The 17,271-nt window shown below is 42.8% G+C and overlaps 1 protein-coding gene across 1 annotated transcript in view; it reads right to left on the reverse strand.

Annotated features, from left to right (window-relative positions):
• GRAMD4 (GRAM domain containing 4) overlaps positions 1 to 16,727 on the reverse strand; it is a 54,365-nt gene extending 37,638 nt beyond the window's left edge. Inside the window, exons 1-2 of the mRNA XM_009883215.1 lie at positions 16,513 to 16,727; positions 6,477 to 6,597 (exon numbers count right to left, since the gene is read on the reverse strand). Coding sequence (XP_009881517.1) covers positions 6,477 to 6,597; positions 16,513 to 16,674 — 283 coding nt within the window. The 5' untranslated portion in view covers positions 16,675 to 16,727. The remainder of the gene's footprint in view (positions 1 to 6,476; positions 6,598 to 16,512) is intronic.
• Positions 16,728 to 17,271: the final 544 nt, after the last annotated feature.

The raw sequence follows: 17,271 nt of genomic DNA on the forward strand, positions 1-17,271 counted from the left end.
AAGATGTTATTACTATGGTATGTACAAAATAGTTACGCTAACAACCAATTAGTAACTTTACATATAGTGTTTTCAGTGGAACTTTATTGTGTTACAACAGGCACAGGATCCTTTTCCTTTCATTACAAAGAATTTTAAATTAAGCTTCCTGAAAATATGCAAACTATCTTAAAAATCAATAGCTTACTGAGACAGATCCCCTTCTCAAAACATCAAGTGGGAAGTTTTCTATTGCAAGATACACTTTTGCCAGCTTGAAAGTCATGAAAAGTACTGCTGCTGTATGCATTTTCAGACATTTCAGAGATTAAAAATGCCAGAAAAGTTACAGAATCCCTCTAAAATGAAGGGAAATGCAAAAATTTTGTCATTATTGCAGGAACTGTTTTCAGTCCCTGGTTTTGGCAGAAGTGAAACAAGCTATAAACGTTGAAATAATGTCTGTCTCAGGAATAGCAACAGGCTGTTCCAAGGCTTTTGTGTTACTAAGCTGAGCAGGGAAGGGCAGGTTCCACATGGGGCTCCCAAAATCTCCAGCCCATTTACACAAAAGGGACAGGCACAGCAGTGCTGACCATGGCCCTGCTTAAGCTTTCACAACGACTCTGCAGTTCATGAAGCCAAGCTGGGCACACGAAAAAGGCAGAAGCAAGAGCACGCCCCACCTACAGAACGCTATGCGCAGGCAGCATCTGTTCGAGCTGGTGGAGGAACTAAAACAATAAATCTCTGTCAGTGCAGCACTGCACTTTGGTTAATTAGCCCCATAAAAAGGTGTTGTGATGGCACGTGAACCTCCTGGGTTGGGCCCTCCAGCATTCCGGCATCTCCATGCCACCACCATTGTGGTGGCACTGTCCAACGTCAAGCACAGATTGTACAAGCCAGGTCCAGAACAAGGAGCCCAGACTCCAGCCTGCTGCCACACTGGGCTGGAGTCACATCCTTTCCCTCTCCACTGGCCTCAGAAACCTTGTGCTCTTGGAATCCAAGTTGAGAGCGAGGAAGAGCACAACCCATCCTCCACGAGTCAGAGCAGAGTCTTCACAGATGAGAAATGGAGGTCTGAATCCTCCTTAGTCTGCGCTCAGGCCTCTTAAACACCAGGCAAGTGCTCTAACCTGCTTACAACTGCCTCTTCCAACAACGTTTCCAGGAAAATGAAGCCAGAGTTTTGGAGTTTTTTTTCTGTCCAGGAAGCCTAGACATGAACTCAATACACATGGTGCACCATGTAAGCATCTCTGGGTATAAGGAAAACCTTTCCCACTCTTCTTACAAAACTTTTTGTAGTTTTTGAAATGTCTCCCAGACAGAAGTCAGACCTAGAAAAACTTAAATTTTTAAGCACAAAGCAAGTGAGTGGCTCTAGTGAATAGACAGCTCTGCAACAAAGCCTGGACTTGTGTCTTTTTACTGCGGCTTTTCTGGGTGCCCAGGGAGAACGTTCTAGAAGATTCCCCACCAGTCACCATATGCAAACCACACTCCTCCAAGGAACTCCACAAGCTTGAGAGACGCATGCGGATGTCCCAGGAAGACCCTGTTAGCGTCAGGGAGTCCAGTATTTTAAACTGAAAGAATGGAGGCTTAGGAGGTTTAGGGAGAGGACTAAAGGGTGTGAGAAGCCCAGGGTAAGCTCCACTGCCACAGCAGCCTCGGTGCTCACCAATGCCAGCACGCTTTAGGAGCCCATGCAGCAGCGTTGGGAACCCTTGGCCAGGGTTGACCATCCAGCAAGGAATGGCTACTATGGCCCATAGCTGGTACTTGGGTGCCCCCGGTATACACAGCAGCTACTTACTCTCTTACCAGGGTCTCCACCTGCTATGGAAACCAACTCTTTATTGCACTTCTGAACCAAAGGTGACTATAGGCTGCCACGTCAGTAAGACGACAGCAAAACCAATGCAGTGAATCTATTCCTCTGCTCCTTTCTGCCTCTGCTACTGCAGGTGTTTGACCCTCAGGTCAGGAGAAATTACACCCAGGGTATTCTGACATAGTTGGTAATTGGACTCTGACTCAGCTTCATAAGTCAATTTGTTGCATACAATTACTATGGGTGTTCGAGGAGGTATTAGCATTTCTGTACAGAACGGGACTTTGTAGTACTGGTCACAACCACCACCAGACACTTAACCTCTAAGGTTTATCACTTTAACACCCCAGATTTGTCTGAGGGCCACATATGGTTTTCTACGCCTCTATTTTCATGAGGTTTGTACTCTGCTTGGTTGCTCTTCTTAGAAAGAATCATTGGGTTATTTATACCAAGAAGTAGAAACCTCATACCAAGAAGTAGAAGCCAGAGAAAACACTGTGAAGTTAGTCACATACAAAGTTTAAAAAGGCACATGAGAACAAAGAGTGTGGGGAAGCGGAAATTTCAATGGGGAAGAAGCATAATCCCAACTTCTTTTGTAACATTGGTGTAAAAATCATAACCGAAAACAGCAGTTTCTTAAGCCCCTGGAGACTCCTGCCACAGCCTGCTGTACAGACTGGAATGCAAAACCCTTGTGGGAGAGGACTTTATTTCCTCCTAAAGCTTTTCATCCTCAGGTGGCGTTTCTTCCATTTACCAGTTTATGACTAACCCTCTTCCCTAACAGTCACCTGGCTTGTTTACCTTCAGCTGCTGCTATCACCAACTTCCCTGAACTGCTAAAATTAGCATTGCGAAAGATTTAACACCCTTAACTGAGAATTAGCTAATATTTCATGTGAACCATTGGATGCACATGTGCTTACAAAGCACTTTGTAGCACCAGGACCAGAGTGCTGCTATCTGCAAAACTGCTCTCCAGAAACAGGCACAAACAGTAATGGGAAAAGAAACAGGATGTTTACCCCAATGAGGCTCAAACCTAGGAAAATACTGCCTATGATTTTGTCTTTCAAATTGAAAGGCAGCAAGCATGTTTTTATTTCTTGTTTAGATAAAACTAGATTTTGAAATGGAAGCACTAAAACCACTACTAACCTTAGCACATCAATCTAGCTGCCCCAGTTCCCAACCTGAACCCTCAGCTAGCACCAAGGCAGTGTTCACGTGCATTAAAAACAAGGTTATAGTAATACACAAAGCCCTTGAGAAATGGATGATTCTGATGGCAACAGCTCCAAGACAAGGCTTTATCCATCCACATGCATTTGGAGGTCCGGCAGATGAAGCTCTTTGTGCTACTGATGCCGCAGCCTCACCAGACCCCACTCGTGTGTTTTCATCATTCCTGTAATAAGGCTCAGAAGAAGCCATTAGATTACAGAGATTAAGACCATTCCCCCACAGACAGGAAAAGCAACTTTAGCCCTTTTGGCTGGAAGAATCAGCTGATCCCTCCCTTGCTTAAGATGTCATTATCCAAGATCCCTTCCTCCACGTGCCTCATCCTCCTGTCAGTCTGCAGCTTAAACCCCTCACATTTCTAGTCACATTTTATTTGCATTTACAGCCATGCAACGCGCTAAGCAATTCCTCTCCACCGTCACTTCTCCCAATGTTTAGATTATCTCTTCGCTAAGGAAGAGATTCATCTGGCATCTTAGATGAAGACAGTTTCCATTTACAGACAACTGTTTGTCTCCAGTAACTATTTGCTCCAGATTTCCTCTGCAGCTTTTAGAGGATACAGTTAGGTTTGGGATGTGTTTCACCAAAAACACTACTCAGCCAAACTTTTACTTGTGCCTGCTAATGGCTGAATGGAGTTCAGAGGAGACAAGTAGTCTGCTCTTGCTTTCGCCAAGTACTCGCAACGACAAATCCACACTGACTTGGAGGTGTGTTGTTTATGTGCATATTATACATCATATATAGCCAAGAGGAAATTTCTCCTCCTTAAACCTTGTGGCTAATAACACCACCATACAAATAAGAAGCATAGAAGAGGCAAAAATAAAGTCAGGATCAGGCTGATAATGATTAGAAACTCAACACATTAACAAGCAGTTGTGTGGAACTTTAAATATTTCTCCCGCACGGTAGTTGCTTCGATTTCTGCATACCTAGATGGAAGAAATGGAGTATGAGGAAATGACAAACAGTTTATGTAAAAAGACAATTCTAAAAAGGTGTCCTTAAGGAATTCCATTATTAAAAATAGTATGCAAGTACAGTTGAGTGACTAGCCCTCTTAAAAAAAATTATCTATTGTAGGATTTAAAAAAAAAAATAAAAACCAGGCTTTCCTCCAAAGGAAAATTAAAGTAAACAAACTGCACATTTCAAGAATGTTTGTCTGCTCACCATCAGTTCACTTTTAGGAAGAAAAAAATACTGAATCATTTCTAGTACAAAAAAAAATCCGAAACACATTAACCCAAAAAGAAGAAGGAAGAAAAGAAAAGAATACATGAACCATATCCAAAAAGTGAGGTCCTACTTCACTCCAACTGACAAAATTTTTTTACAATTAGGTTAGTGAAACATAGGAACAGGTTGCCTGGAGAGGTGGTAGATGCCCCATCCCTGGAAACATTCAAGGTCAGGCTGGAAGGGGCTCCGAGCAACCTGGTCTAGCTGAAGATGCCCCTGCTTATGGCAGGGGGGTTGGACTAGATGACCTTTAAAAGCCCCTTCCAACTCAAACTATCCTATGATTCTATGTATTTCAGCCCAAATTTTGGAGGGAGTGGGTGGATAAGGGATGAGTGTTAATGTTCTTATTTCTCTACCTATCATTCTTTCTCTTGTTTTTCCGTACAGAGTTGCAACCAACTTGCCAGGACAAGACTATAATTGCAGCTAAAGCAAACCTAAGGCTTTGGTAAAGAGCTCGTGACCTAAGAGTAAGGGCTGGAGTCACATAGGATTGACCCACATTGCCCAGCTGAACTACCCCACTGGCCTGAACCTCCAACCACCTGCTCAAAGTTTACGTGAACGGGTGAGCTTTGTTACCCTTTACCTTGGAGTCTGCTACAAAGGTCTGTGCAAAGGAAACAGATTCAGCTAAAAGTGGTAACATGGTTGATCTGAAGGTTTGCAAACTACAGCATGAACCTGAAGAAGAAAAATATTCACAAAAACGGGTCTCCCACATGGTTACTGTAATCCCATACTAAGGACTGAAAACAGACTCACCAGCCATGGAAGTGTTTGGGAACCATATAATGTTTTTATAGCAAAATACATGTCCTAGTTCAAAACAGAAATCAGTTCTGGGAAGTCCTACTGTGTCTGTTACACAAGAGATTACATCAGGAAATCACAAATGTCCGATCTAGTTTAAAAAATTATTTGATAACAGGAGCTTAAGCAATACGTCTTTGGGGATAGAAGGAGTACGTGGTAACTCTGTACTGCTCAGTTAAATAAGAATTCAAATAAACCACTGAAACCAACAAGGCGAGTCAAACAGAGCTTACAGTTTTTGCTTGCTGTTCCAATCGTGATATCTCTTCCAGATACCAGTGGAAGCTGATAGCAGCTCACTATAAACTCTTGCCCAGCCTCATTTATCATGCCTCCCTCTCATATTCAAGGGAAAAAAAAAAAAAATCAAAGAAATCTTGTGAAATGATAAAAAGTCACAGAAAATTAATTCCAATTCCTTGAGAATACGCTGAAGATATAACACAAGTCTTGTTCGATTATAAGCTAGAAATTGAATAGAATCTATAGCCTCGTTATTTCTACCTCTTAGAACATATCTGACAAGCTTTGAATACAGAAAAAACCCAACCCTCATATTCTGAATTTCAAAAAAAAAAATCATTAAAATGACTATTTTGGGAAGCAATTGAGCAAGAAATCTCACTGATTTATTACAGAGATTTCTACTTCTACCAAGTTAACAGAATGCTTGTCTCCCATTTTTTCAGTTTTAACTATGCTGTCTTACAAGTCAGCCGTTCAGGTCTGCTGAGACAAAGTCCAAAAAGTTTTACTGGTGTCTCTAGCCATGAATGACAATTTTGTCTCTCATATATATGTATACACACACACACAAAACCAAACAAGTAACACTTGAAATCTACACTCTTTTCTGTACTTCTTATACCACTTACCAGTAATTCATATATTGTTAAGAGACACGACACATGTTTTAAGACATACTACATGTTGAAACAGTTGCCAAGGAAATGCATTGGTCTCCCCTTCAGAAATCTCTTCTTACAATCACTACTAGACAAAAAGCACTGCAACCAAATTAAGGTTGAGTTAATTCGAAGATAACCTGAAGATGTTAACACCAGGACTTCAACTAAGCAGCTTTTGTCATGCAGTGAGGTATGTTCTGAGGAATGCAATGAGGAAAAAAAATATCCGAGTGACCCAGAAACCTTGGGAATACTTTTAAGTTCCTCCTTGAGAAGTGTCAGCCCATGTGCTATCTGCACATCAGCCCACGTGCTATCTGTGCATCAGCCCACCTCAAAATTCTGATGCCAACTTCTGCAGTTTAGAGAAGCCTTATTTCAGTAGGCTTAAGCCATTCATTTCCACATGGCATTAATTTTATACTTACGTAAAAAGTGTTTTTCCAGTAAGGCTATTTCCAGGTGACCTTTGATCTCATTCAGCCTGTCAGATTCCGTTCTGTTAAAATCCTGGACTCCTGAAGCCATGATGATGGTCCCTGGACCAGCCTGTAAGAAACCAAGAACACACTGACAGCTCAGAGGCACATTTCTTTTTTTTTTCCTCATTTAAATAGATCAACCTTCTTCTGGGTCACTAAAGAAACAGCCACGTGAGAAACATGCAAGTATCAACAATTCTGCATGCTTCTTATTCAGCATTAAATTACCACAATAAATGAGTGGAAGCTAATCAAATGCACAGCATCTCCCATGTGAGTTTACAGAACCCACTTACTTCTGCAGACCCCAGGGAGTTACAGAAAACAAAGATTCCCCCTCCCCCCCCCGCCATCAGTTCTGCTGCATCATCATTTAGCCTTTCTTCTGGCTGATTTAAAAGGCATATTTATACCGTCCCTCTCCTCCTCCCACCGTATAAATGGTCATTGCAACATACTTGACATATAAAATTGTGGAGCTAGCAAAGGTAATACTTTTCCAGATATTCACATTTATTAGAAAACACATATTGTATACTTTAGTATCCATTTATGGAATGTGTAATTCTGAGAACCGCAGTCTCTCTGCAAGGAAGACCAGCACAGGGGTCCTCTGCTCCCCGCCCTCCAGCACAGCCCAGTTACTGCTGGAGGATGTGGTTGGTGCCCAGAAGCTCATCCTGGCAGGCCAGGAGAGGCAAGAGTCAGGAGATTGTGTGTCTCAACCAATTTACCAGCACCCCTCGAATGAACTCAGCACTACAAATACTGCAGAATGCAAGAATTAAAGTGTGACTTAATTAGTTAAGAACAGAATTGACCACTGCCACCTCCATGAATGGAGCACAGAAAAACCCCAAGCCCATGCAGCAGAAGACAGGTGATGCTGTCCTTCTCTCATGAAGTGGGCATTTTCAGACAGCCAAAGAAAGCGTGGGTGAGGGCATCTCCTGGGTAATGGTTGTTCAGGCACCGTGTGCAGTCACCACCAGGTACAAAGAGTCTGCCAACGAGAATTACAGGAACTTCTCCAACAGCTTATACTCAAAACTGAAGTGCTAGATTACCGAAGCCTACATCTAAAAAATGATCTCAAAACAAAAAGGGATTTATTTACCAGCCCTAACCATTCCCCCACCCCTTGTCTGAGTTTTGAAAACATACAGGAACTGCACTGCTTTCAAAAGTCAGCTTGCATACGTTTAACCATGACAGCTTAAATTACATACGTACATAAACTCAAGTAATCTACAAGAGAGTTAATTAAAAGACATTTTCTATGTTTTAGGAAAGATATGCAGAAAGCTCACTGATGGCAAAGTACTTCCACTGTTGGGAATGATTTGCACTTTTAAAATAAACCAGTGTGGAGATACCTATTAAACATCTGTTCTCTCGCTTGAGTTGAACAGATGCTGAGTTTAAGCCTCAGAATTTGTCTATACAGGCAAATTAGCACTTGGTAGGCATTTACTGCATGGCGTGTACCTGGCACCAACTCCCCACCTGGGCTCACTCAGTACAGTGCCAGGCAGAGATGCTATTTCCAGTCCTGAAAGCAGCACAGTTACATCCACAGCCATGGGGAGCAGAAGCCCTTGGCTCAGCAGCAGCCCTGTGCTGCTTTCCACTTCGGAGCCAGCATGGACCATGGCACGGCAGAGATGGACAGACCCTGGGGCAGCATCGTCCTCCCCGTGCTCCAGATTTCCCATTCATACCTGCCTCTAGCCAGGGAGGTGCACTAAGATGTGCCATTTGCAACCACTCCAGCCACTGCTGGGGAGTAACTGCTGTCTGTTTTCAGATGAGCATGGGGTGGCAATTAACCTCTGTGTTGATTTCTTATCTATAAAGATATGTCATATTTATTTACACCAGAAGATTTAGTGCTATCACTTGGCAGACACTTGGAAATCCCCAAGGAGGAAGGTGTGGATGAAGTCAGACAGCAGTACTCTTACAACATGCTCTACAGACATGCGAAAGGAAAATGTTATTAATATACCGATTGCTGCCCAAGCATTAAAGCATAGCATTCTATATTGTATATCCACTTCCCACACTGGAGAGATTCAAAACCCGCCTGGACACCGTCCTGTGCAACCTACTGTAGGTGACCCTGCTCTGGCAGGGTGATTGGACTAGATGATCTCCTGAGGTCCCTTCCAACCCTGACCATTCTGTGAGTCTGTGATCTGGTACAAAGGGACAATCTCTGCTCCTAGCATGCAGGAGTTCCTATGGACCTGTCTAAAGAAACAATGCCACTGCTCAAAAATAAATAAATAAAATCACATACAGGTCAAAGAGCAAGATGCTGTACTCATCAGGAATGCTCACAGTCTCTGCTCATGTATTGGGTTTGCATGGCAAGGTTTTGGTAGCGGGGCTTCACAGGGGTGGCTTCTGTGAGAACCTGCCAGAAGCTTCCCCCATCTCCAATAGAGCCAATGCCAGCCGGCTCCAAGACAGACTCACCGCTGGCCAAGGCCGAGCCCATCAGCGATGGTGGTAGCGCCTCTGGGATAATGTATTTAAGAAGGGGGGAAAAAAAACCTGCTGGGGAACAGCAACTGGAAGAGAGGAGTGAGAATATGTGAGAGGAACAACCCTGCAGACACCAAGATCAGTGAAGGGACACACACACACACGTGTTCCAAGCACTGGAGCAGAGATCTCCCTGCAGCGCACGGTGAAGACCATGGTGAGGCAGGCTGTCCCCCTGCAGCCCACAGAGGTCCATGGTGGAGCAGATATCCACCTGCAGCCTGTAGAGGGCCCCAAGCCAGAGCAGGCGGATGCCTGAAGGAGGCTATGACCCCATGGAGAGCCTGTGCTGGGCCAGGCTCCTGGTAGGACCTGTGGACCCATGGAGAGAGGAGCCCATGGTGGAGCAGGTTTGCTGGCAGGACTTGTGACCCTGTGGGGACCCACGCTGGAGCAGTTTGTTCCTGAAGGACTGCACCCTGTGGAAAGACCCCACACTGGAGCAGTTCGTGAAGAACTGCAGCTCATGGGAAGGACCCACATTGGAGAAGTTTGTGGAGGACCGTCTCCCGTGGGAGTGACTCCATGCTGGAGCAGGGGGAGAGTGTGAGGAGGAAGGAGCAGCAGAGACAACATGTGATGAACTGGCTGCAACCCTAGCCAGCACCTAGGCTCCTGCCCAACCAGTCCCTGGTCCCCAAGCCCATGTGCTGTAGTGGGGAGAGGAACACAGAGACTGAGGTGAGGGAGGAGAGGAAGAAGAAAGAGGCTAGCAAATACCTAATCATATTCAAGTTTTCATCCTCATTGAAGATAGTCAAGGTATTTCACCAAGAGATGAGCTACATTTCAGAAATCCATCTAGAGAAGCAGCTCCCTTTTTGCTTCTTCAGAGATGTTAAGTCATTAATTAAAGCCCAGGATACCTTGACTGTGCCTCCTAGCAACCAGGAAAAAGCAAAAGACCCCTAGGACTGGGGACTGAGTGATACAGATGAACACAATTTTTTCTAAGTTTCCAAATGTGTGTATCTGCTAAAGCATTGGACCCAAGAAGTCTGACATCGGTTAATGGTTTAAAGATCAGCAGGTACACATGACTAAACTAATCCTAAAAGGTTACAATGACCTTCTAAGTTAGAGAAAAAAAGGAAAAAAATCCACTAAGTTAAAACATAAGGCTGCTTGCTAAGAATACTAGGAGCCAGATCGTGCAATTATAATGTAGTAATAAAATGGTTTAAACAGAGTCGTAAGATACAGTGATACAAGTCTGGTGCAAAACAAAGCCCACAGTTTCCAAAATTAGTGACACCATAAGGCATTAATGAATACAAGTTAGAAGTGTTCAGAAAACTGAGCATGTCCAGGATAGTGATACGGGAGACATTTAAGCAGATGCTTCTTTTGTCCCAGAAGATTTTTCCCCATACCTACACACCTCATTGTGTCAAGAGGCGCTAATGGTCTAAAAAGATAAGAAATAAGGTTTATACATTTGCTGGAGGTCAACTGCCTGCCTCTGAACTCAAAAAGTACCTCTGTCTGAAATTACCATAACTGACTCAACTCACAAGTTAACAAAAGGAATTATCATGTATTAATTCCAGCACTAACTGGGCAATGTTTCTTTCTTCTGCTCTCTCTGCAGGCTAGTGCTGGGACTCGGGCTGGATTAACAACACTTTTAACTTAACTACAGATGCCTTTTCTTACTTCTGACTCACAGTAAAAGCCTTGAAGGCTTCCACAGATTTGGGCTTTTCCTTCTGCCTCTCTAGTTTTGACAGTATTTGACACAGGAGCCCTCTTAAAATGTTGGCAATCACTATTACTTAGCAAGGACTGTGCAGAAGACTTGGCAGTGCATAGGAAGCCAGCAAAATGCCAGAGTTGAGCACGGAGAGTCAGAGCCAGGGGGGTTAAAGGAAGATTTCTGATGACGACAGACTGCCTCTAACCCACTATCACAGTTCAGAGTTGCTGCTCCAAGCCACATCCAGTTCTGGATTTGAAAAAACACAACTACCCACAAATGTGTTTTTCAAGCCATCTGCAGTTCAGGTTTTTCATAACAGCACCTCCCAGCCTGAGAGCTCTCTGCCTTCCCTCCCCAAACCCCCATCATCCTTCAAGCCCCGGGATTTGGTTTGCGCACTGAGCACCCACACCACCTTCGCTGTACAGCCACGGAAAAGGTCTGAGTCACTTTTAATCGAGCAGATGCAGATCTGTCCTCTCCATCTGTAGCACATCTACAGCATCACACAGAAATGTAACTGGCCAACTCTCTCCTTTTATTTTACTTGCACAACATCATACATGGATGATTTATCTCTAGGAATATCTAACAAACAGCTGGTCTCATTTCCAAGTTTGTAATTAACCTAAAGAGGAGCAGTTCTCAAACACAGAGGATGGGGAGCAGCACGGACACGGTGTGCCAAGCCCCGGGGTGCACAAACATCCACCCAAGTCACTCCTCAGGGCCTGGCGGTGGCTGGGACATGGCACAGGGAAGAGGTAGTTTAAAATACAAAACTTTGTTTTTGCATTCATTTGAGCAGCAAAGGGGAGAAAAAAGTCAGGTAGGCACTGTAGTGATAGGACAAGAGGTAATGGGCTTATACTAAATGAGGGTAGGTTCAGACTAGATAGAAGGAAGAAATTTTTTACAGTGTGGTTGGTGAAACACTGGAACAGGTTGTCCAGGAAGGTGGCAGATTCCCTGGAAGTGTTAAAGGTCAGTTTGGAGGGAGCTCTGAGCAACCCGATCTAGTTGAAGATGTCTCTGCTCACGGCTGGGGGGTTGGACTAGATGACCTTTAAAGGTCCCTTCCAACCCAAACTATTCCATGATTCTTCAGTAATACAACAAACTACAGAGCTTGTCTTGAGAGGTCATAGTCTCCTGAGTTTCTCAAATGACACTTCATGTTCATTTTCTTACTTCAAATTACAAAAGGGTTCCCTGTGGCTGCTGCATTTACCTGCTGTAAGGAAAGGGAAAACCCAACAACACTGCTGAAGAATGAAAGCATCTGCATGAGTAGTTAATCCTTAGCAGCAGTTCTGGGAAGCACACCCATATTGGCAGGCTCTTAAAACACAGCTATGTTTTACATAAATTTTAAAAAGAATCTAGTGCTACCCAGGTTTAGAGATTTTAATATCTTAACTGTAATGTTTGCATCATGCTTTATACCTTCTTCCAAGCATCATGCTTTGTATCTTCCAATCATAAATGAGGTGACCAATACCGAAGTATTTAAGGTTTTAATTGACATGTTTCAGGAAAAGCCAAACTGTACCGGAACAGCAATTAAATTAATGTTTTCTGTACCACAATAACTCAGATTTAATCCTAGCACACTGGCGGGCAACTTGCATAAGTAGATTAGACTGCTTTCAGTACAATATGCCAGGTATGAGAGCGCTTCTATTTGCAATGCTTACTGCCAGGTTAGTGTAGAATCTCCACAATTTGTTCTTCCCTCCCCTCTGCTGAAGGGGACATGATCCTCCTCCGCACCAGTTCATTCATATATCTGTATGTAGTACCGAATATTTTCTTCCTTTTATAAAAACAGGATATTTGTGCCATTAAGAGTACACAAACTTATCTACAGCATAAAATGATGAGACATACATTAAAATGAGGCAAATCGAGGCAGAATTGGCAAATACAAGGATGATCTATGACTTTCAGGGCACAGTCCCCACCCCTGAACATTTGCATCTGAGCAAACCAAGGTGCCGGAGCAATGTTTTAAACCATTTTGAGGTGAAGAATTGTGATCTAGCAGGAAGGAACCCATGTTGCATCTACAGAACAGGAAACCATGATGGCACTGAGTAAAGGGGACTTCAATTACAAAGCCAGCAACACTACCCGAATTTCCAATTTCACAACAAGACAAATGCTAATACGTTCACTATTAGGAAGTAGGAATGGACCAGGTTACCCCCTCTACCTATTTCGTGATTGTGGTGTTTTTACAAAACAATGCAGAAATAGCAGTGCTGCATACAGTGCTGAATGTCCTTGCTTTAAAATAAAACAGCCAGCCACCTATGGTAAAGAGGGAAGGGAGGAATAAATCTGGGAAGCCATTCAGGAACCAAGAGATACTTCGCAAAGAGATGATTTGTTAACTAAAATGGCTGTCTTGGCAATGATCTGATCACGGTATCCAAGTTCTCAAGAGACCTGAGAAAGTACCTGCTATCCAAGACATACCTGGTAGTCAGGGCATTTAAACGAGAGGGGGGAAAAGTACCCACACAAGCAAACAGCCAGCCTGTAAGTTAAGACCAAACTAGTTCAAACTAAGAGAAAGGCACCTTTTGAACAAAAAGTCTCAGAAGCCGCTGGGGAGAATTCAAAGGAAAATAACAAATCCTTCCAACCCCAGGGCTCTCCTACCAGGAGGAAGGAAGCTGTGTGCTTTACCCAAACACGAGTCAGGATGTTTATTACTGAACTAAACAGGTGAAGCTCACAGTTTTAAGACACAGAATGTAAGATGACCTCATCTGGCCATCCTTTCTGTTCTTCAACAGGGTGTAAATTTTGCATGTGCTACTTCAGGAAGACATACGAAGTGTTGGGACTGAGTCCCACTGCTGTCCCTGCGGCCTGGGACTGAACGTTCACTTCACTTGTTGGGGGTGTGCAACAGAGGATGCTCTGCTTTGCAGATGGTCAGGGCTGTGCAATCACAAGCTTTTATGACAAGGCTTTTTACTCCAAAGCCTCCATTTGTGGCAAGTTTTTGCATATGCTCGTCAAGTTCAGACACATACATAAAGAAGAGGCATCTCACGTGCGCGTTTCTAAGTGCACTATGTACCCTTGAGACACAGTACAGAAGGGCCTTTCATTCACATAACTGTGCTGTACTGCTCTAATAGACAGAGATTTTTTTTTAATGGCTCCAGAACGATTAATACACCAGACTGAAGGGAAAAAAAAACAAAAAACAAAAAACCCAAATGTGTAGAGAGGGGCAGAGATGAAGCGTTTGCCAAGGGAATGGCCGACAGTGGAGTCAGAGACAGCTATGTTTTTAAGATATGGGTAAGGGGACCAGGACTCAAATTTTGCACATCTATGCTCAGTTCCAATCCACCAATCTTGCTCTTTCAAGCCCATCAGTTCCGTACTCAGATTTTATTAGAAACAGTGAAGCAACAGAAGTGGAAGCACAATACAGCTCACATCTATCTGAAAAGACACGCGGCCCAACTTCAGCTTATGCACAAGACTTGCACTGACTTCTGTATGCTTTCAACTGTTCCCCAAAGGTACAAAACAAGAAGAAATCAATGAGACTCGGTCTTCTCACGATCAGTGTAATAGAAGTATAATGCTAAGTTGCTTACAGAGCCTATAAAAGAAACCTCCCCTGTATAAGCAATTTAAGATTTGAGTTTTAGTCACTGAATTAAAAACAATTCAAGTACAACTCAAGCATCTGGTTTCAATAAGAAACAGAGACATAATTCAAAGTTCCTCTGTTCACACGATCTCAGCCACTCTTTTAATATTGATTTAAACATAGAAGTATTACTTTATTTTCTCTCAGCACCTCTTCAGCATAGAGGATTGTTTCTTCTCCCTTCATTTTATGGATGGGCAGCAGCGCTTAATGGGACAGATGCCTGCAAGGGCCAAGTGCTGATCCCCCAAACTTCCCATCTGAAATTTATCCCTTATATGTGACATCACTTTCCTCATAGAAGTTTGCTTATTTTGCTAGTATCTGAAACACAGCTGCTGCTGCTTTTAGGCTGTTCCAGCATCACACTGGCTTTGTAACTCCTGAACATCAGGACCAAAGCAAAACAAGTCCTCTGATGTTGTTGCTGCTTCCTCCCCCCTTCTGTTTTTAAATTATACTCAACTGCATCCCAAGGACTTAGACCACGATAGCATACTTAACAGTATGTAATCAGCCAGAAAGCGAAGTGTTTCTCTTCAAACTACCTTCTCAGTACAGAGCAGAACAATTTGAGAAAACAGAGGCCATCACCACAGATGTGCAGCTGCAAGGCTTTGTAACTAGGCAAAACTGTAGGTTTACCTCTCTATTCCCTCAACCATACCATCCTGGAGCTACTGTCCTCCAAAGAAATACAGAAAATAGCATCTAGGGTTTAAGACTGATCTTTCTGTACCCTCTAGCTCTGCCATCCAGATCCTTCTGATTAGATACAAAGGGGATTCCCTTTAAATAAATATAATGCCTAAAGTTTAATGAAAACAAACCAGTATTTACCTACAACGAACTCAGAAAATACCATGTTGAAGGGCAGAAGCACAGATTAGTCCCAGTATATACAATACCTATGTCTTAACAAATGACAGATGCATTCAGTAGAACAAGAGCAAAGGAAAGGCATTTAACAGACCTTCCTTGTCTGAGGAGATTGAGGATTCGCATACAATAGACTTTTTGTGACAGAAAAATGCTCTGTCATTACCACTTGTTTATTCCATGATTATAGGAAAAAAATCGGGCAAAAGAGCTCCGTATAAGCAGGACTGTATGTGACACCATACAAGCCCACCTTAATTTAAAAAGAAACTAATAGCTACAGAAGAAGAGACAAGCTGTCAACCCCAAAGGAGATGCTTAAGTGTATACAGTTTGAAGTCTTTTAGTTTAACACCTGTGCTGAGCAAGCCCTGTGCTGCTAGAAATGAGCTTTCAGGCAACAGCCTGACCACATTTTGGAGACAAAATCTGCACAGTGAGTTTCCAAATAGGGTGGTACAAATTTTGACTTCCAAGTCACATTCTAGAAAACAGTTAAATGGAAAAATTGTAATTTAGATTGTGGCACTCCAAGCTCAAGGATCCACAGTCACTTTTTAACAGTTAAAGAAGGATTACTTTTTTCTTTTAACCAATATTTAACTTTTCCTGAAACAGTGTCTTTTAGAAAGGTAAGTCTGTTTGAGTGCTTCTGCTTGCAAGCACCAAAAAGCTTTAGCACCTGAAGAGCCTCACTCACCTCCTGCATAGTTTAAACCAGCTCTATAGCACATAAGCATTACTGGATACAACACTGCAGTGAAGAACAAGGTGGTGTGACCCTCTAACTCTAATGAAGCCACCAGAAGTCTTATCCCTACAGTCCTGGGCAGCGACATAGGAGCTTCTCAGAAGTCTTTCCTTCAGATCTGTTCATTAGTAAATCAACAAAAGAAGTAAAAACCAGACAGCATTCAGAAGCACATCCAAGGTTAACAAACCTGTCAACCCGCAACATCTAAAAAACAGTAGCAGGGACAGGAAACCCTAATACTAAAAAATTAATTTCATCTTTTCACAAAATGGAAGCCTTTTACTGGAAGCTTACTTCCTAGTCCACAAATGTTCAAGTGTTAAATCCAAAATATAGAGACAAAGAATTATTAATTTCTGTTATTTTTCTGCCTGACACTTTATAACATAATATAAAAAAACTTAAATCCAGTACTTACAGGGTCTCTTAGCTCTTCATTGTCTCGAGTTGACGTTCGAGGTATTTTCACCGGGATTTCATCTCCACATTCAGTGTCTGAAGCATTTGGAGACTCTGCTAAATCAAGGAACTCATCTCTCTTGTGACCTCTGAACCTTATTTTGTCCAACTTCTTTAGCATGTTCAGCACTGCACTTTTCTGCTTTACCTTAACATGACGGTTGGAGTCTCTGCAAGAAAAAAGACATCAAGAACAACTTAGAAAGCTTTCAATAAACCTAACTACGCGCATTCTAATCACTAACTACCTCTAACCATCTTTCAAGGGCCTTCCTGCCACTGGAGGAAAAACGTGCTGCAGCTTAGCTTTTTAACAGGCATTTTTTTCCACAGCGTAACAGATGCACGGTTTGGTTTTCAGTAGTTGATGATTTACCATCTTCCCACACTATTAGGGCCTCTTTCTCATGGCTATTTTTAAAGCAAGTCAGAATGGGCACAAGCTAACAACCTGCACTCCAAAGAATGATTAGGAAGTCAGTTCCTAACAGGTTACTTGAAACAAAAAAACCCAAAAAACACATTTAGCTGATAAGCCCACATTCTTCAACTTGATGATAGTTCTAATCAAAGACATGAAAAATCCACTAAGCTTCACAAGCAATCTTTAAATTCCCAGAAAAAATGGAGCAACTCAGTAGCAAGGCTATCATATCTCCCTACAGCTTCAGGCTAAGAAAACAGAAAGTACCAATGGTTTATTGAAGAAAGCCACCAG

Source organism: Charadrius vociferus, unplaced genomic scaffold (genome assembly GCF_000708025.1).
Source record: "Charadrius vociferus isolate BGI_N301 unplaced genomic scaffold, ASM70802v2 scaffold363, whole genome shotgun sequence".
Taxonomy (NCBI): domain Eukaryota; kingdom Metazoa; phylum Chordata; class Aves; order Charadriiformes; family Charadriidae; genus Charadrius; species Charadrius vociferus.